The sequence below is a fragment of the Montipora foliosa genome, chromosome 3 (assembly GCF_036669935.1).
Source record: "Montipora foliosa isolate CH-2021 chromosome 3, ASM3666993v2, whole genome shotgun sequence".
NCBI classification, from domain to species: Eukaryota; Metazoa; Cnidaria; class Anthozoa; order Scleractinia; family Acroporidae; genus Montipora; species Montipora foliosa.
In genome coordinates this window covers 59321301-59343242 of record NC_090871.1, presented here as the reverse complement: position 1 = coordinate 59343242, position 21942 = coordinate 59321301, and the positions used below count along the sequence as shown (strand labels likewise).

Below are 21942 nucleotides of genomic sequence, written 5' to 3'. Positions count from 1 at the left end.
TAACATCCCTTCATCTATTCGTTGTAAACCATCCAAAAAGAGAATTTAAAAGTGCATTAAAACATCACTATGGTGCCAACGTTAAACATAAAATTATTACAAATCGATGCGGTTTGGAAGTGTTTCCACGGAACCGTTTTCGCCAGAAAATCAAAGTCGTGATGGTTTAAGCGAGCGCTGCACTACGTACTTGATTTACCATTTTGAATCGAACAATGCAAATTTCGCGCCAAAATAGTAACCGCCCGGTTTCTCCAACAGTCTCAATCGGTGTGGTGTAAACAGAAGGCGTAAACCGTATCGAAAACGATGCGGTTACAAATGAAACCTCGTTCGTGTAAACGCAGCATTAGTTGACCTAGAGGCGCGCCCCTCTCCTCTTCGTGTTATTTTTCAAATATTGATCTCAATTTATCAATTGTTTATCTGAATGGGAGAAATAAAAATACATATCCAAAAAAAAATTACATAAAATCTTGCGGTAGAATAGGAAATGTCTGTTCACCACTGGAAACATTGCTCTGGCGCCGAAGAAGGGGCAATTATACAAACTAATTAAGAAAACCAATCTATAAAAGGGTGAGTGTCCCAAGACTATTGCCACAGACTGTAGGAACAGATGTCACTAACTTACTGCTTTTCAGTTTCTCTGATTTTTTTAAAGGCAGCGTTCCGATGGGATCACGTGTTTTAATTAACCAACACCGGTTTTACGGGTTGGAATCTGTTCCACTTTTGTTTGGTTCAAACTCCCGGACGTACCACAACTCAGGGGCCACAGAGTACATTTGAAAGGGAGGACTAGGTCTTGGTATAAGTACGAGTAGTCTAAATTACTAAGTTTTTGATCAAGCCAAAAACAACACTGTGAGAAAAAGTGGGGGAGATGTGCGCTACCCCCCCCCCCCCCCCTCTAGCCCCTCCCTCTCCGAGACCCCTGATACATTCCCACACTTTTGATGCCAGAAGCTCGAGCAATTGACTGCAAAAAGGACAGTTGTTGCTAGCAATGCTTACCCAAGAATGAGAGATAAAAACAAACTCTTCCTCTCTTCACAGAAGGCGTTTGACTTTGTCTTGTACATTTTGCCATTTTTCTTCCCCCTTCCACATTTTATGCCATCCGTGAAGGAGCCCTTGTCTTCCTTAATGTCTGGCCCTTCCAAGACCGGATATCCCAGATGGCCTTTGTGTCAAACCCTCAGCAGCTATGATGGTCGAGCAGCTCAGGGTTAGAGGATGTGATCGGTCTGCAACCCAGGCTGTCTCTTTTCTCCAATATCACACTGGAAGGAAGGAGAAGAAATCCTTGCTTTGGTTAAGAATACTTAGAAAAAGTAGATGATGTATTAAAACCTAGTAAACTATTATGACTAGTAGTAATAACATTAGAGTGATATTGATTATGACTTTCATCTACAATGACCAGTGAACAGTTGTATCATCAACGATAATACTTACAGCTGGTATAAAAGCGTTTAAACCAAATGTCGACTTGCAGTCGTTGTTGAATCACTACACGTATATTACTGTTAAGTCTGCTCGTATTTCACTAAAGTTGAGACTTAATGTTCACAAGCTATAGTTTATGCTACAGAAGAAGCTAAAGCTGAAAATAATATGAACATAAAAGATGAAATTAGAAAATTTGGTACTACTTTTCAGTCTGTTAGAGGAGTTAGCTCATAAGACCGGACACAGTGCATGCCTGAACTTTTGCTCAAAGAAGTGTTTCCAATAACAGTGTTTGTCAGCACAGATATACCAGACAAAACTGTGTGTGTTGAAAAGTCCAGAGAACCAACCTGATTCTCAATGTCTCTCTTCTTCTTTTCCCATGGAGAAGACAAGCGAGACCCGGGGGAATGAGGTTACCAGAGAACTTGACGAACCGGATGGTGAAAGTACAGATGTCTCTATTTTTAAGTCAAATACCACTGAACGATACATACTTACACCAACATCTTTCCCTATCATAGATCTCAGTGCCAAGTACAATTTGCTGCTTACTATTGTAAGGACCAGACATTCCAACCTATAAACCGCAAAACCGGGACACTCCCCAATTTTCCTAAACTACTAGAATTGGACAATTATTATTACTGAAAATCTATCTGTATTTTGAACATTTGTTGCACAGATGCTACTAATATAACAGAGCAAAGTAATATAACATCTTCTCAACAAATTGTTATTTAAAGAAGCTAGAGCTATAAGATGCGAGAGAACGCAAAATTACCAAAAAATATACACGTTCCACGCGGAAAACTAGATTGATCCAAGACGAATTTGGCAATTGCTTCAGATAATGAGAACTCCCATTTGATTAATATGTACTGAAGCAAACAAAATTCATTAATATTATTTTATTATGCTAGCTATATTTAAAACATTGTCTCCACCGGGACAGTCCCAGGTAAAACTGGACGGTTGGGATTATTTTTCGAGGGACCATAAATAGGGAAAAAAACAGAAAGGGAACTTTATTTAATAGGACAGAGTTTTTCAGTGGGTAATTACCCCATGGACCATGTCAAAATTGGACGTGCATCTAATTATGTGCATTTCTGGACATTAGTGTGGACCCCTGGGAGTTACCCATTGACGAGTAAAATCGTCTTGCGGTAGACAGAGTAAAATGATAAGTATGGCCGGTTTACCCCGGCTTAGGGGTGAAAGGGTTAAATTAAGCGTGTAGTCGTTCTAGCGCTGGAGCACTAATTGGGGACACTGTAAACTGAAATGAACAAGTAATGCAAATCAAGTCAAGAATGGCATGCAAGAAACATCCAACTCGATCTCAGCCACAAGCTCTTACTGACAGTAATCCACAGTATGGTTAAATTACAGCATCTCTTGATGATAACAACTGTATTTGGCATTGGGGAATTACTTGAGGACACTGCATAGGTGTGAAATCAAATCAACTCATATCAAATCATAGGTTGGTTTTTGAGGAGAGGGGAAAACCGGATTACGTGGAGAAAAACCACTCGGAGCATAGTAGAGAACCAACCAAGTCAACCCACATGTATATCACAAGGAGTCAGGCCACATTGCTGGCCATGAGATGTAAATAACTGTAATACCAAGGGTAATAAAGAATTAGTGTTGTTGTAAAGATCATATTATCATAAATGCTAGAGAACAAATTTCATGAAACCTTTCAAAATAAACAGCGGAAAGTACAGTAAGGGGCCCAGTTCTCGGCCACTTTTTGTTGAACCTTTTCTAACATGACACAAAGCTCGTTAAGGATACTTTGTGGTCGAAACATTAAAGACAAGCCTTATTAGTGACCTAACAACAAAAATTGGTGAAAAAACGTTGTTTATTCTGAGGAATCGAGGGCACTCTTTTGTTGCCGAGAACTGGGTTCGCTGGCCGATAACTGGGTCCACGAACGAAGCCTCCATTTTCGTTATTACTCGGGAGAAAACAGCGTTGAGCAGTCGACAGCTTTACATGTGTAAACTGAATGCTGAAGCTAGTTGTCTGTGAAACGTCAAGTCCTTACGACTATTCCAAAGTAAGAAATACCAGTTTACGTTTTTTGTGGCCGAGAACTGGGCCCCATAGAGTAGTGTTTAACACATAAATATGAAGGTTCACAGTTTAGTACTCACCCTTGTTCGGAGTTTCCGTGTGTTACATTCGTGGCAGGAGTTCGCGTCAGAGATAAGATTTAAAGATAAGATAACGTTGGCATTTTTAATCGTCGAAACAGTGTGAGTGCATCCAAAACGCGACGCCGATTCCAAAAGACCGTAAACCCATAGAGTAAAAAACACGACGCTCAAAACGGCGCTCTACTGTGAGCTGGAAAAGAGTTCCAGATAGACTTGCGGCTATAATCAGAGGACAGTGATCGGTTGACGTTCAGATCCAATGCAGGGACTGTTTTGTTACTAAATCGACGTCTGGTGGCCGAGAGACATCATGGAGTCTCAAAGCCCGCAAGTCCTGACGTCTCTTGGAGAACTAAGAGACGTGGAGGGGGTTGCAAGACGCGTTTGCAGCCTTGTCCGACTCGAGCCAGACGTCGATCTGTGGGGCAGAGAGTTTGCAAGCACAGAGCCTAAAAACTGAGGGCCCCTCAGGCAAAAACTATGACGATTTCACGTGCGTTGAAGTGATTTAGACTGCGTTTTCACGTTGTGCTTGCAGACTTATTTTGAATGTTATTGTGGCGGGAGTTCCATCATGTGGTTGGCAAGGATTACCCACAATGCACTATGAGTAGTCAAGGGGTTAGTCACAAATGGTTTAGGGGCCGATTAACCTCTCCCTCTTTGGATCGAAAGTAGCACGGGGGACCCCAAACAGAGTTTTCGTTCTTTTTTTTTTCCGAATCAAAAATGTTTAGAAACGGATTTTACTATAAAAGTTAATGTTAAAAAACAACAACGACGTTTGGACCGTTCAACGGTCATTTTCAAGTTGAAGGATTAAGTCTTAACATATATGCTTATATATATCTCACGAATGCGCATGCGCCCTGTACGTACTATCGTGTGATTGGTAGTGTGCGTACGACATGAAGAAAAAAATTGCAAATTGCAAAATTGAGTGGGACACATCAATTTCTTATACTATGGAAACCGCAAAATATGGCATTCTTGTTACTCCCGAAAAATACACTTGATTTGTAATATTATTAATCGTACGGCTCTTGCCCCAGTCAGAAGTGTTGAATGTACTGTAAGAAATACAGCATCCTCTTACTGCTCTCAGCTGCCTGCAGGCTCAGAGAAAGTTTCAAAGGCAATCTGAAATTAAATTTTAGAAGAGAGTCTTTTTTTTAGTTTAGATGACACTTCTGTTAATTAATTCCAAGTTGCTAAAAGGGCAGTGTCACATCATGGAATTGAATATTTGGACCAAAACAAAGCTACAGCATCTTTGTAAAATAATTCCATCTACATGTGACTGCACTGCCCCAGCTATGATATAACATTATAACATTGTGGCAATTGAGTTCTTTTTTGTGATTTTCAATGTCTTGCTTTTTCACATGAACAAATTCAGCCAGTTTGAATTTTTTTCAAAATTCACTGCAGAAAACAAAAATTTGCAGGCCTTGATACAATTTCTATCTGATATTTCACGTATAGTATTTTTCCATAAGAATGCAGGAATGTAGTGTTTCCTTTTTATACCTGTCTTAAGTCTTTGATTTCATCTCAATGCAGTAAATAGTAGATTTTTTCATGCCACACTGTAATTTGAAAATCAGAATAGCGTACTCTTTTCCTGTATACTGTTAATTCATTTAAGAATTCTTTATTATTATAAAACAAATGCAACAAAACAGCTACAGCAGCTTAAACTGTCTATAAGTTCAATGTATGATTTTAAAATAAGTACAAATTAATATTGCAAGACATTGAAATAATTATTTGAGTCATGTGTGTTATCTGTGAGCTGATCAATTGAATAATTGTACATTAAACTGATAATACTTTTGTTAAGTTGTGGAGGAAAACGAAACAATGACTGCCGCCATTTGATTTCCCCCACACAAATGGCCTGCAGTGCAGAGCAAAAATTAATGCTCTGTACAGGGTAATGACTTTGCAAGATGTTTTATAGCCACAAGAAGCATTTACAAGGCCCACCAAATATCCAGACTATTACAGAAGGTGAGTACCTGAGGGGGAGTCCTATATGAAAGGGGCAGAGATGCCCTTCTGAAATTTTGAAAAGAATCCCTAAATGAGATAAATCTGGGTGTGGCTCAAGCTTTCCTTGACCCCAAAAGATGCCAAGAAAACTAAGGAGTGAACATTTAGTTGTATATTTCTTCATGTGCAGCCCTAAACGAGACCATTATAGCTAACACTATAGACGTTTTGCCTGGGACACCCTAAGCAAGATCAAAAATCAGAAATTTACACCCCTAAGCAAGACGAGAAGCATCCCTGCCCCTTTTCATATATTCCAATTCTCTTGGCCGAGATAACCCAAAATCTAAATAGCACTGCAAGAATGAAAAGATCTATATCAGAGGTTTTTGAAGCCGTTCAATAAATTCGCAGTTCGTCTTTACTATGTGAATTCAAAAACCATGAACACTCGAATTATCTCTGGAATGTCAATGTGTTACAAGGAATAAGCCATACATCAGATCTCAATGCATAGATGAAAACTGCCAGCTGTAATGGTAATTAACTGTGTAGTTTGCATATTTTTGTGGTTTTATCTCGCATGTGATTGGTAAATTTCACAATTAAAATGTTAATGTCAAAAATTATTGAACAGTTCATGGTTTTTGGATTCGCATAGTACATGTAATAGCTAAAATCGTTCTTTAATTAAACTTGCATGACCATACAATTTCCAGCTACAACAATTTTATACGCAAAATTTAAAACTGGTCTGCACAGTAGTTTGTGTTAGTCAATACAGTTGTTGTTTTGTTTTTTTGTCTCTCGGGCAGACATTCTTTTGGCTCGCAATCCCTTATTGGGCAGGTCAGGAGAGATTGCCTCATAAGCCAAAAGAATGTCTGCATCGGAGGCTATTCGCTCGGTAATTACAATAATGATGTCTTGATGGCTTCTCTGATGGCTACAGCATTCCTGTTTTGTCCTTGGTTTGGGTCGACTGGGAAAACACCAAGATGGAGCTGTACACCTTGCAGCCACTCCTCATTAAAGTCCTCACCCATGACTTCACACAAGTTGTGCAACACGCAACAAGCAGCAATGACAAGACAAACAGTCTCAACATTAAGGTCCAGCCTCTTTGCAATGCTTCTGAACCTACCCTTTAGTCTTCCATAGGCATTCTCAACCACCACTCTTGTCATGCTGAGGATCTTGTTGAAATTCACTTGCTCTCGCGTTAAGTTTCCATTATCAGTATACGGCTTCATTAGCCAGTCACTGAGCGCATATGCAGAGTCTCCAACTATCAAGGGCGGAACTCTCACACCTGATATGACTCGAGATAATTGAAGCGGTAGGAAAGTCCTCGCACAGCAGTGACAAAACAGCGATGAATTTTTAAATACGCGCGTGTCGTGAACTTTCGCCGGCCATCCAACAAAAATGTCAACAAAACGATAGTTGCTGTCAACCAATCCCTGCAGTGTTACTGCGTGGAATCCTTTTCGATTCACGTAATCTTCCGGACTTTGGAGAGGTGCAATGATAGGCACATGGCAACCGTCAAGAGCGGCCACTACTTGGGGAAACCCCGCACGATCTCTAAAACCATCGATCTGATCTTGTACTTCTTGCTGATTTTGTGGAAAGAAAATATACCGAGGAAGAAGAGTACCTGCAAGTACCTCACATACCTGTTTCCAATGTTACACACGGTGGATTTTCCAACGCCAAACAAGTTTCCAATTGTTGTGTAGCGAGCGGAGTCGGCAAGCCAATACAAAGTAATTGCAACGCGATGGCGAACTGCAATGGCTTTACGAAAGTTCGTGTTCTGTTTCGCGATATGGGGTGATAGTTCAGCGCACAGATATTCAAACGAATCCTTCGACATCCTGAAGTTCTCTACCCAATCATTATCGCTCCAGCCTTGGCAGGTCTCCTCCCAAAAGGACTGAGACCTGCTTTTACTCCAAACTCGACGTAAACTTGGGGCGCATTGAAATAGTTGCCGCGCCAACAACAAAAAAAATACAGATGAGACAAGACATCTGCGGCGGAGGTATCGGTAGAGTCGTCTCCCGGCAAGCTTTGCGCGACTTTCCGCGATTTTTCGGCTTTCTTCTCTCCGTGTTTAGCGCATCCGCCTTTTTGTTTACATTGTTGTTCAATTTTACGTCAATTACAGTTACACGAACGCGAGGCTGAGCATGAACATGAGGCTGCGTTGTCGTCAGCTCTTGTAGTTCGGTGTGAACGAGTTGATCAGTTAACCATGTTCAATTAAACACGGTTTCGTTAAACTTTGTTTAATTAAACATGTTTTTTTGGTGTGAACAGGGTATAAGTTGGTTTACTGTACCTCGTTACCCATACCACGCGGCGTTTTTTAAACCTTAACCACTCAACAATTGACTTGAATAGTTTGCCTTCAGTTTTATTCAGACCGTCGAACACAAATCTAGAGTACTATGTTTATGCACGGGTTGCACGTGCCAATTAAAGCCAAATATTACATCTTGCCACCAACAAAGGAAGTGCTTAAACCGCGTTAACACCAACTAAAAGACATTTGAACGTGATTAGCCTTCTGGGGCCGGGTTCCTGAAAGGTGTAATAACTCTATTCCATGCAGCGTTATTCCAGGCAGATTTCTCCCTGGAAAAGAGTTATTACACCTTTAAGGAACCGGCCCGTGGTTTCTATGAGCTTGCTCGCCACTGACGTAATGTAATTGAAGAAGTATCGTAATATTGTTCTTAATAAATATTGACAATTGTGGCAAAAATACGGCTGAACTGAACTGAAATGCTGGCGACGTTCTTACCAAACAAAATTAAAATCTCATTTGGCCAACTTTTTCAAAGTCGTAACAGTACATGCTGAATCTCGGGAGATTCTCTTACGAGCTCTTTCTTCTTCTCTGTTGAAACAGGAACTTTCTCGAACTAAGGATTTAAGGTAATTCCCTTGAAAATGACCGACAATCCAGATTTTCGGCAAACTTGGCGCAATTGATATTCATACACAGGACATTGAAAAATGCAATAAAAAGATGGGGTCACCGCGCTTGTTTTCGCGCTGTATGACCTTTATTCTAAGTGCTTCTTACCGAATTACGCGAGAAGCGTTCGAAACTTGATCAACCGGAAAAATTGTTGTTATATAGCAAAAGCTACTGAATATTACTGAAAACTTGAGCCTACTTGTTTTTCTGGGATGTAAACTTTTAGTAACGTGATTTCAAATTGATCAATCTTGCAAATAAATGTAAGCAAATTGGACCACTACCGTCGTCACCTTGCACTCAGTGTCTGGCTCCAAATGCAGTTTCACGTCATTTGTATGTAAATACTACTACTTTCCAACTATTTTTCTCCTTAAAGGATGTTTTCCGCATACCAATTACGTGTAAATAAACCATTAAAATTGGAAGGGGGGGGGGTGAGGGGTCACCGAGCTCGTTTCTTCACAACACGACGACAAATGGACGGCAAATGAGAGATTTCGGCTTCAAAATGATCATTTTCCGCAAAAGGACTGGGGCGAGTTTCAAAACAACAACTTCTTAACCGAGAAGAATTATCATGATTGCGCCCAAAAGCTTTTGAACAGCAAAAGGGGCCTTTGTTGTCTCTCTTCAGATGCATGACCGGCGAGAAAATGGCCATCTTCGGAGACGCAAGGTTATGCACAGTACGAGATGCGCGGTTCAAAACAAGGGAATCATCTTAATCAGAAATTAAAGTACATTGCACCGTTCAAAGCAATACTTTTGATCACAAAGAACTAAAGATTGACAATTGTACTCGTTTCGCGAGTTTTGTATCGAATAACTTACAGAGCTGGGTAACTGTGTTTTATTTTACGTTGTAGGAAAAGCATCAGCTAACATTGCTTTGACGACGACAAATATCGTGTTCATGTTGCCACCCCTACAATGCCACGCGTCAACAAAGAAACCAGAAAATACTGAACGATGCTTCTCATTGGCAGATTATTCAGCGAGTGATTTCATCAAGATTGATGAAGATTCTCGTGAATCGAAGTACACAAAGACGCGATTGAGAAGCGAAAAGTTTCCCTTATATACAAAGCCGCATTTTATTTCTGAAATGTGGCAAACACGAAGAGAAGCGACGCCCAGACTCAAGACTCTTGGAGAAACTTTTCACAGGAAGTATGCACGTTTTAAAAATAAAGAACCCGAATATCAGGGGACTGCACCAAAACATGACCCGCTCACTAAGACAAATGAACCCGCAAATTCGTCCAAAGTGCATTCTTTTCATGGAGGAATGGAGTTTGGGTATGAGAGCACAGCGAAAACAGAATCCAACCCAAGAGTGAAGATGCGAACAAAAATTCTTACCGGACGAAGTCAAAGACCGAAGCGAAGAATGAATGAGGAAAACATTTCTGAGAGCCAACAAACGTCTTCGATGTTCAACGATCTTAGTGAAATCGGGGCTTGGATCTCTTTCGTTGCGCACGTAAAAAGGCAAGGTCCCGGATTCTCTGCCAGCTGTACCCAGACCCTCCAGGCGTGCGATTTTACTTCGGTTAAGGAATTTTATGAAAGCGAGGTTCAAAGTACATGTGACGTTTAATCCACGTTTCGAGGACGATGACAGCGATGACGACAAACGACGGCGGCACACGAGACATCGATTGCATACAATCGATGAAGAGTCGCAGGCGTACGATTCCGGATCGTGCCTTCCCTCCACAAACGTGTAAACGACGAGAACACAATTTTGTTTCCTTGCGTAAAACTCAACCTGATATTTAAGTCATGGTTCTTTCTAAACAAACTTCTTTAAAAAAATGGGAATTTTTTTTTGTATACAGCATGGCGTAAATAAAATACCAGAGGAAGAGATACATGCTTTCTTGGAAGGAAATACGTTTAGAAATCCCGGCGGAATTCTGGAACCCATGGCTGACTTAAGTTAGGGATCTTTGGTAGTTGAAAGCCCGCCGCACTTGGCGCGGTGAGGAAAGACTGAGCTCAGCAAACCGCCTCGTGAGGCAGTTTGCTTAGCTTTTTCCTCACATTGTGCGGCGCGCTTAAGCAACGACGACGACTACGGCAACAACAACAGCTGCACGTGCGGCACGCATTTCAGGGAACTTCTTTGTCATACTTAACAAAACAACCTGAAATCAGGGAGCTTAAGCACGTGCGTTTTTGAGACGCTGACGGCAACCGGAAGGGTACATTTTGTGTGCCAGGACAGTGGTGTCTACCACATTTTTATACCAATCATCTCTAATAGAGAAAAAATACTTAGCAATGTAAGTGTGGCTAAAAGAGAAAACAGCTCTTTTCTGCTCTAATCTTTATCCAGTTGCTCTTCACTAATATGATTTCCCGCCAGAAAAACGCGGGTTTCCAAATGCAACGCTGCCACAAGATTTCCGGCCTAGGAAAATTACCCGAAAACACCCGTCCCCAGAGGCGGTCCTGCCTCCCTACCTCCACCCCGACAGTCTGTACGGGCGGACGGGTTACGTGACGTCATAACCAAAATTTCTCAGATGGATAGATTTCCCAAAAAAATCTTGCCTATGGTGCTCCGCTAGCGCGCTTCATGCGCATGAGCTCTGCTATTAGGGAGCTTAAGGTGGGGGTACACGTGAACTTGAATGGCATTTTAAGAGGTTTGAAGAAGGGATAAAAGAAAGAAAATTATTTTTGGAACACCAACAGACAGTTGCCACTCCCAACCCAAGAGCGCACCAGGTTGGTAGGGGACTGTTTGGGTGTCCATATATCAATTTTTAAACTACATCATATCTTAACTTTTTCTTATTTCTCCAAATTTTACTACTCTTTGAGAAAAACTATATCCTCCCAAATATACCTAAAAATCACCAAAAAATTTACAAAAGACACCAAAACATTGATTTGTGTTTCAAGCATAGGGTTTTTGTATTGCTTGAAACCCGAACGAGATATTTACATTAAACCGATTTTAAGCGGAGTGAAAATGGCTTTCAGCTGTACCCCCGCCTTTAGGTGGCTTCATGGAGTTTCCTGACCGCGCGCAACCTGATTACTAGAAAGTGGCTTAAAGCTCGCGCGACCGACGAGGGGCTCCTTCACGCGGAAAGTAAACAAACATGGCTTCCCAACTTTGCAAACTCTCTTTTTTCGTCAAAATTATACCGACTTATCATTTTTACGAAGGGTTTACCTATCCGTAAGAAGGCTGAAAATTCTTTGGAGTCCAACAGAAGGTCAAATTTAAAAAAATGATTTCCCACTGTTATGAACAATTTATCTGGTGTTAAGGCCATCCCCCCTCTTTTTTTTGTTTACCGTCGAATGCGTTTCCTGACATTGGGTCGGTCGGTCGGATCAGGAAAACAACAAGACGTTGGCGAAGAAGTTGGCGGATATTGGTGCAAAATTGAGACAGCGTGGGAAAAAGGATCAACCACCGAAACTCCTGTGCGACATAAAAATGGCTTAAAAATGTCGTTTTTTTTTTTTTTTTGGAAAATGCCCAAAATTTGGGTCGGTCGGACGACGCGAAACGGAGAAAAAAAAGGGGATGGCCTAAAAACCATCAATCGAGGGACAAGGCAGTCCTTGGAGTCGTGAACGCTACGGAAAACAAACAAAAATCGCCAAAGGGGGATTCCCATATTTGTAGACCAAGTGAAGAAGATACTCCAAACTTTGTTCCCTTTTGCGAAGAGCTCAAGGTTGAGCTCCTGACCAAATTGCATTGATTTCGTCCGTCAGGTAAACATTAGATCTTAAGCAGAGGTACGCGCGCGCGTGCACGTGGTTGGGATTTCACGCATGCTCAAATGGCGATCTTGGCAAATTCTAATTTTATTGACATCGTTCATTCAACAGAAAATAAGGCCATTAAGGGAGGTATGACGTCCGTAAATTCGAATAATAAATCTTCTCATGTTGCTTCTAATTTCGCGGCAATTTGCCGTGATGATTTTATAAGGGTTTGTATGGAATCTTAAAAATTCGCTTATGGTCTTTGTAGCCTGAATCTGTTCTTTATACTTCATGAAAATAATCTCAGTATAAATGTCCTTTAAAAGACACTTTTACTGAGGAAATCCGTTCCTTTTTAGCGGCGCTACAGCGGTTCAAAGTCGGCCACAATCCCATTCATTTACTTTAAATTTAGCCGTGTTTGCCCCCTAACCAAGATGGCGCCAAAATCCGTGGAAGGGTCTATTCCGTGGCAAATGGGCCATGCATGTTAGTGGAGATCTTGGTATAATGATGCAGGACTGCAGAAAGCCGAGATTCTCCGGGTAATTAAATTTACTGCACAAGCCTAGTTGGACCTCAAAAGAAAGTGACGTCCATTGAGTGCTTTTTGTGTTTCCTGCAGGGCCAATAACAAAGACAAATTCTCTAAGAGGCCAAGTCGCTTTTCCTGCAGCTCGTTTAACGGGAACCCAGGTGGGGGTAGAAAACGCCACAACAATTGCAAAAACCAAATGCAAGAATGAGAAAGGGATAGGGGAGGTGGTGGGACAAAAAAATCTCACGAGACTTGCAAAATATTCTGACCCCCGACGAGTAGAAGAATTCAATGAGCGTTACATTTCACACCACGTGTCTGATATCAGTCCTCTTTCAATGCCGATGTGATCAATTAGTAGCCATTCAAGTTTATAAAATAAGGCTAGTGTTCTCTCCTGAAATGGACTATTTTCTTTTCAAATTTGGTGCCATTGTCCTAGCCCTGACCCCAAAATACTATTTCTCACGTCTTGCCCTAATATTTCACAGCTGCGCCTGTTCCCTTTCCAAAGTCCGGTCAAACCTTAATGTTTATGCCGGTCATTTTTGCCAGCAGATACAGCTTAAATTCAGGCGTTTAATGTATTATTGTAAAACTCCCTAAAGAAGTCTACATTAGCTAGACGATACGTTTCGGAGAATAAACAAGTTTACAGATACAGTTCGCAGAGTGCTGCTCACTAGTTTAGGTTTTTTAAATTACGCGATATTTAATTGGCAAGGATATTTTTTATGTGGGCGAGAACACCGATACGCTTAGAAAGCTTCTTCCTAAGATTGGCTACATGGTTTGACCAAGACAGAGTGGGGTCTATATTTCCCGTCTAAGTTGCTGGTTGAATAATTAGCGTATAGAAGGTACAGCTTCTCCATTGTTTTTTCTGTTTGGCCTTGAGCTTTCTCGATGAGAACGCTGGAGGCCTAATAGACCATATTTATAAATGGAGACCAATAAATTATTCCTTCGTCTGTATTTTGTTCAAGGAAAAGTTCAAAAGTTAACAGCTTAGGCTCAAGGTTATGACATGAAGCGAAATGAATAGTTTTAATTTCAGTTTTTATTTCAAAGTCACACGAAAATATCCATTTACAAGAAAGTGAAAAATCAAGTGAAGCTATAATCCTCGCAGTTATGAACGCAATTTTTGAAATTGCGTAAAGAAGCGTGCAAATTTCAGGCAACGTCAGTGGCTTCATAGCTCAGTTGGTTAGAGCGTCGCACCAGTATCGCGAAGTCACGCGTTCAAACCCCGTTGAAGTCCTGCATTTTTCAGGCTTCTTTACGCAATTGCAAAGATTGCGTTCATAACTGCGAGGATCATAGCTTCACTTAATTTCATATCCGCAGTTCATATATGATTCATTTCATATATCATTTCATCGTTAAAGTGAAAAAACATACAATGAATATTAACAATAGCCACCATTTTTAATACTTTTACTCTGTTCTCTTTATCACTTTTATCTCGCCTTTTCTGTATATATTTTACTAATTTACATTCAACGTTTTACCCGTGGAAGGCTGTAGATCGACAGCCGAAAGCTTATATTCCTTGTCAAAATCTTTAGCCAGAGAACGTTTTTTATTGTATTTTAATATGCCTCATCCTGGCTGCGCTTCAATTTTTAATCATAAACAGTATTGCAAAGAGACAAGAGACAGTGCTCATATAGTCGAAAATACAACAAAAGTCGCCTGTTTTGCCAACCAGACGTTACGTTTGGCCAACAAATTGTCAGAAATACAAGTCGGCAGACTATAAACCCCTTATTATCTCTGTTTTTTGCCTTGTGAAGGTGAAGGTGAAGGTGAGTTATGTCTTGAGAAGGTAAGTTAAGCCTTCTGAACATTGTGACGGTAAGTTACGCCTTGTGACGGTGAGTTACGCCTTGTGACGGTGAGTTACGCCTTGTGACAGTGAGTTACGCCTTGTAAAGGTGGGTTACGCCTTGTGACGGTAAGTTACGCCTTGTGACAGTAAGTTAAGCCTTGTGTAGGTGAGTTACGCCCTGCGACTATGAGTTACGCCTTCTGAGAGTGAGTTACGCCTTGTAAAGGTGAGTTACGCCCTGTGATTATGAGTTACGGCTTGCGACAGTAAGTTACGCAATGGGAAGGCGAGTTACGGCTTGTGACGGTAAGTTACGCCTTGTGACCGTGAGTTACGCCTTGTGAGGGTGAATTACGCCTTGTGACGGTGAGTTACGTCTTGTAAGGGTGAGTTACGTCTTGTGAAGGTTAGTTACGCCTTGTGATGGTGAGTTACGTCTTGTGAAGGTGAGTAACGTCTTGTGATGGCGAGTTACGCCTTGTGGCGGTGAGTTACGCCTTGTGACGGCGGGTTACGTCTTGTGAAGGTGAGTGACGTCTTGTGACGGTGAGTTACGCCTTGTGACGGTGAATTACGCCTTGTGACGGTGAGTTACGTCTTGCAAGGGTGAGTTACGCCTTGTGAAGGTTAGTTACGCCTTGTGATGGTGAGTTACGTCTTGTGAAGGTGAGTTTTACACCTTGTGACGGCGAGTTACACCTTGTGACGATGCGTTACGCCTTGTGACGGTAAGTTACGTCTTGTGACGATGAGTTACGCCTTGTGACGGTGAGTTACGTCTTGTGACGATGAGTTACGCCTTGCGACGGTGAGTTACACCTTGTGACTGTAAGTTACGCCTTGTGACGTCTACAACGCACTTTTGCGGTGAGTTAAGCTTTGAGACGGCGAGTTACACCATCTGACAGTGAGTTAGACGCTGAGATGACGTGTTACGCCTTGCCAGATGTGTTACTCTTTGCGATGATAGGTTACATCAGAACAGAACTTATGATGGTGTCGTTAAGTTTACTTAAATCTCTGTGCACGGTGGTTGTGTATCCCATCATTCTTATGCATTAATAGCACATGAAACCCGGTGCTCTGTCCATCTTCATCTCATCTTTAGAGCGTTTGTACACATTCAGTTATAGGATTCTTCAGCGATATTGCACAATATGAACGATGTGACCAGGATCCACCGATAGAAATTTAAATGTTAAAGCGCGGGATTTTGTTCACAATACCGTCATGTTCAGTATATTTGGCACTTTAATTTCCTACACCTTATTAAACTTTTTAGAGTGAAGACATTCGTTTGACACTTTCCTGGCTGGTGTTACAGGTTTGTCTTGTTTTCTTTGTCCAACAGTTCTTAAATGGGACTTTTATATTTTTAACAAAAATGACTTTTCATCTGAATGAAAAATGAAACAACATGATGAAGTCACCTCGTATGGGTGTGTAGAGTCCCAAGAAGGACTGCTGTTGAAATGGGCGGAAGTCATTTTCAAAGTTAGGTCATCCAGCGTGTTGGTGGGTATACGCGCGTGTACGGAAGTCACGGCCAGTTTAAGGGGAGAGCAGAGTAAAAGGGAGCGCAAAGCAAAAGTCATGTGAGTACAAGAAACAACCAAGAAACTAAAAACAAGCAAGCCAGAAACTTTAATGCCGCACGCCGTCGCAACAATGGATTAGCACTGTGCTTACATCCAAGCGTAGGTTTTCCATTCACTTGAGACTTTCGTTTGAACTTCCTCGAATGCATACAAAACTAAATGTTACAAAGAAAACTTCATATAATGGCACGTTTCATTTCAATGAAAACTATCGCTCGCCGTTTGCTGTACAATTTAAAAAACGGTTTTCACCGGAAATTCAAACCCTTTGAGAATAAAACATTTTGTTTCAGGTATTTCGATATGATTTTTATGTGAATGCTACATTATAATACTTTCCATATGATTTATATGTAAATGCTATATTATAATACTAATACAATACAGGAAGAATCTTGAACGCGCATGATTTAAATTGCTTATTGCAACAATTCTTTTGGGTTCTGACCTTTGGTCCTACGATAAACTCCAAGGGAGGATTAATTTCAAAACGTTCTGACAATGGCCAGTGCAGCAACACCTAAGTCACCGATTTCATTGCCAGACAAATCCAAGTGTTCCAGTGTTGAATTGATTTCCATTGCTTTAGTCAGTGCAGCAGCACCTGAGTCACTGATTCCATTCTTAAACAAATCCAACTTTCTGAGTGTTGAATTGATTTCCACTGCTTTAGCCAGTGCAGCAGCACCTGAGTCACTGATTCCATTCTGAGACAATCTCAACTCTCTGAGTGTTGAACTGATTCCCACTGCTTTAGCCAGTGCAGCAGCACCTGAGTCACCGATTCTATTCGCAGACAAACACAACTTTGTCAGTGTTGAATTGATTTCTACTGCTTTAGCCAGTGCAGCAGCACCTGAGTCACTGATTCCATTCAGAGACAAATTCAACTCTCTGAGTGTTGAACTGATTCCCACTGCTTTAGCCAGTGCAGCAGCACCTGAGTCACTGATTCCATTCCGAGACAAATTCAACTCTCTGAGTGTTGAACTGATTCCCACTGCTTTAGCCAGTGCAGCAGCACCTGAGTCACCGATTCTATTCTTAGACAAAGGCAACTTTGTCAGTGTTGAATTGATTTCCACTGCTTTAGCCAGTGCAGCAGCACCTGAGTCACCGATACTATTGCCAGACAAATACAAGTGTCTCAGTGTTGAATTGCTTTCCACTGCTTTAGCCAGTGCAGCAACACCTGAGTCACGGATTCCATTGCCAGACAAATCCAACTCTCTGAGTGTTGAATTGATTTCCACTGCTTTAGCCAGTGCAGCAGCACCTGAGTCACCGATACTATTGCCAGACAAATACAACTGTGTCAGTGTTGAATTGATTTCCATTGCTTTAGCCAGTGCAGCAGCACCTGAGCCACTGATTCCATTCTTAAACAAATCCAACTCTCTGAGTGTTGAATTGATTTCCACTGCTTTAGCCAGTGCAGCAGCACCTGAGTCACCGATTTCATTGTAATCCAAAGTCAACCTTGTCAGTGTTGAATTGATTTCCACTGCTTTAGCCAGTGCAGCAGCACCTGAGTCACCGATTTCATTGTAATCCAAAATCAACTCTGTAAGCGTTGAATTGATTTCCACTGCTTTAGCCAGTGCAGCAGCACCTGAGTCACCGATTATATGGCGAGACAAATACAACGTTGTCACCGTTGAGTTTGTTGCCATTGCGTGAGCCAGTATAGCAGCGCCACTGTCACCTATCTGCTGTCGACAACAAATATACTCAATTTCAAGAAGCGAACCAAGAGAACGCGCCAGTTCTTTTCCAAAGGTACCCTGTTCTTTTTCACATTCCTTAACACAATTCAATGCAATCCATAGGTAGTCAAAAGTCTCCTCCCAATTTGATTGGTTAATTTGACTTGCTATACTTGCCATAAGTGCCATGGCTTTTGCCTCGCACTGCTGAGCCAAGATACCACAGGTAAACATAAGCACCTGTTTAAACTTCTCAAAATATCTTGTGTCAGCAACTAAGCCATCAGGATTAATTTCCTCATTGACAAGCTGGCAACTTAGATAAAATGCAGCGAAGAACTCCTGAAAGCTCTTATGTAGAAAGCCATAGCACCGGCTTGGTCTAAGTTTGCTGCGTCCAGCCTGAGCTGACAGAAATCCCAATTCAGGTATTAAGCTGCTGGTACTATTCTTGATTGCACTGTCATTGAAATACATCTCATCATTGAGCAACCCATTCAATGCTATAAAACCAAGATCCTTCAGTTCAGTGTGGTATAATTGTGTTAGGTCTTCGTCCGTTTCTGGTAATTCTTTCTTTCTCCTATACTTTCTCAGCACACACTGCACTATTTCGTGGTAAAGCAGAGTTCTACCTTTCGGCAAATCTCCTTGGAAGTTTTCGCAAAGGAGGCAAAGAAGGGCTGTATTTAACGGATTTGCAGTTATTCCGCTAAGGCTTGTGTCTGTGCGCAGCTTGTCCAAGAGCTTTTCCGCCAAATGCGTCTCGGTTTTGAAGTATTTTCGGATAAAATCTTCAGCATCGTTTTCGGTAAATCCTTCGACCTCTAGCAGGGTGTCACAGCATTCCCGTACTTTTATCCCAGCTTCATGCCGAGCTGTAACCACTAAGTAACATTTTGAAAGCATTCTTCCTTGAATGATTTCTTTGTAGACGGATAATTTATGGGTTGGCAACTCATCCAAACCGTCAAGTACCAGCAATACTTTTGACTGATGTTCCCAAACGAAGGTGAAGAATTTCTCTCTTTCTTCTTTCTTCATGTCTTTTGGTAAAAGCTGGTCATCAATAGCCTCCCGTAACTCAGAGTTAATGTCTTTACATTTCAACAACAGCAATACTTGGAGATCAGGAAATGAATCATCAGCTTTACAGTTCTTGGCCCAGTCGTAAGCAATCTTGTTACAATAGGTTGTCTTTCCCATGCCTGGCTGTCCTTCAATCAAAACCTTTCTGGGTTGTGGACATTCCTCATGCGGTTTGAAGATTTCCAACATGTTGACAATGGAGTCAGTCTTCACCCCTCGTTCTTTTTTCCTGCTGACCATTTTAAGCCTGGTAAAAATGTTGTCAAGATGGAATCGAAACTCTTCGCACCACGGGAATGGCGCAAGCCATCCTTCACGCCCTCTGTACAGTTGTCGAATATCATCGATTAAGTCCGCCGCTGGCCCATAAGCATCTGAAAGAGAGAAAGTCATTACTTGAAAATAAAGAATGCCGTTGTTCTCCAATCGTTCAATACTTGAGAATGATACTTAAACTTTAGTTGTGTCGAGGTCGACTGTACTTATAATTGATAATGAAATATGTGAGAGTCATCTGTATAAAATGAACTTCGGGTTGTGACGACTCTAAGTGTGAATGACCATCGCAATTCAAAGAGTAAGTTCGGCAGTTGCAAAGGAAGCCTAAAATTAAATTCCAGTCCTGGACTGGACTTGAACCCATAAGTATGTGATTGTCCTACGCTGCTCTACCTGATCATCTGATCTCTCAAGCCATCTGGAAGTGAGTCCGTTGTGCGCTCATGCTATAGTCATGCATCCCCGACGGCTGAGATGGTAAAGCATTGCAGCACAATCGCATAGTCATAGGTCCGAGTCCCCTGTTAAGACCTTAATTTTCTTCAGGTCTTCTTTGCTTTTTTGCAAGTCCCCCTTTTAATCCAGTGATCATTTTCGCTTCCAGTCAGTTCAAATAATGATGCATTTCCCCCTACCACAAAACGCTTGGAAGTTAAAAAATTATGCCCAAAGAATATGCAATTATAACAATTACTTAGGCCAACTGCGAGTTGGCGACGTCATCGTCAATAATTCTCTCATTATTCTCTCATTATAATGCACTACTGTATTGATGACTCAAAAGATAGCAAGTTCCTTTGATTCAGTTTTACCAAGAGCTATATACCCTCTACCTAAAGGCCCAGTAATACGGCAACATTTTTCGCGCGACTAGTCGCGCAACAATGTTGCGTTGCAAGTTGAGATGGTAAAGCGACGTCTATTTTTTGCAAGATAAAAATTTGGTACGCAAGAAGGTGGTAATACGCGCAACAAACCATCTCAAACTGCAATGCAACATTGTTGCGCGACTAGTTGCACAAAAAATGTTGCCCGTAATACTGGGCCTTAAGTTGACCTCAGTAAATGCAAAACGTATGACTGTGTGTACATTTTAGATACCCTGGTGGGATTTCTAGCAATTTCTGTCAATCTATCTCATGAATTATGCGATTCTTCACTGTACCTTCATTCTCTCCATGCTTAGTATTCGAACTGTCTCCCTGCGACTTCAACTGCTTCAGCATTTCTTTAAACAGTATAATAATACACATGAAAAAATTACTCGATTCTGATTGGCTGAGAGCAGTGCAGTTCAAGTGTAACACCAGTGCAAAAAGTGTAACACCGGTGCAAAAAGTGTAACACCAGTGCAAATTACACATCGTAATTCTGGATTTTGATTTGCAGAAAGACATTGGGAAAGTTGTAGGCCAATGATCTCATGTAAACGGCATTGACCAAAATTTTGTACAGAAACTCTGAAAAAATTTTTCTCGAATGCGAAAAAAAGGGCTTCAAGAAACATCTACCGGCACTTTTTCCACGCGAATTTTTTCATGTTTGTATTATTAATAAGTAATCATACGGTTTTTCTCGTTCAATTTGAAATTAATTTGCACTTGTGAGTTTTTGAAAAAGCTGAAATTGCACTCGCCGAAGCGGCTCGTGCAATTTCAGCTTTTTCAAAAACTCACTCGTGCAAATTAATTCCAAATTGAACTCGAAACCGTATGATTACCTATACAAATAAAGGATGAACCAGTGAGCGTTACTTTTTGGGTATTTTGAAACCGTCAAACCCTCGTTAAGAGTAAATGGCTTTCGGGTGCTTGGCGATTGGACATCAAACTACTGAAACTAATACTGCCTTTGGGTCATTTTAGCCATGCTCATATGCTGGAATTGTTACTCGAGAAGCACTAGCGAATGAAGTTTGTTTGTAAAAATCGAATTTTGCTTCTTTCATATATTAAACTTTCTTTTTAAAAGAAAGCTACGGGAAAACTCGTAAGACCATCTTGCTTAGTAGTTAGTACGATGACTGCGAATGACTCTGAAGAGCTATTTCATTCTATGCTATGAAAAATGCACAAGCAGTCTTGCAAAAAAAGAGCAAGAACTTCTACTTCACTTCATTAATTGATAGAGCATATCAAACGCATCACATCAACATAAATTAATACATATATATATATATATATATATTAATACAAATAAATATTAATCTGAATAAGAAAAGTTATATACAAATAAAATAATACTAAATAATTTATATGATAAAATAATTTCAAAATCACTTTCCAGCTTCAATGAGGTGGTAAAGTAGAGCGGCCTTAAACATTAACGATATTACCTGAAGTCTATTCCATTGATTAATTGACCATGGAAAAAAAGTTGTTTGCATGCTGATTATAATTTAAGTGTGAGAATAAGTCAATTAAGATAATATTAAAATTTCCATACAATGTATTTAAGTTAAAATATGTTAAATCACAAAGTATGAATATAAGTCGGATAAAACTACAGCCCGGACTGTTTCCACATCGCACATATAAAAAA

The 21942-nt window shown here is 40.9% G+C and overlaps 2 protein-coding genes across 3 annotated transcripts in view; both read right to left on the bottom strand.

Moving 5' to 3' along the window:
- Nucleotides 1–21942, bottom strand: part of LOC137997807 (protein NLRC3-like) — a 251804-nt gene that overhangs the window by 57506 nt on the left and 172356 nt on the right. The window lies entirely within an intron of this gene.
- Nucleotides 16294–21942, bottom strand: part of LOC137997808 (NLR family CARD domain-containing protein 3-like) — a 21624-nt gene continuing 15975 nt past the window's right edge. For both annotated transcript variants that reach the window (XM_068844069.1, XM_068844068.1), the window contains 2 exons: nt 20567–20629; nt 16294–19496 (listed from right to left, as the gene is read on the bottom strand). In XM_068844069.1, coding sequence (XP_068700170.1) covers nt 16813–19496; nt 20567–20629 — 2747 coding nt within the window. In that variant the 3' untranslated portion in view covers nt 16294–16812. The remainder of the gene's footprint in view (nt 19497–20566; nt 20630–21942) is intronic.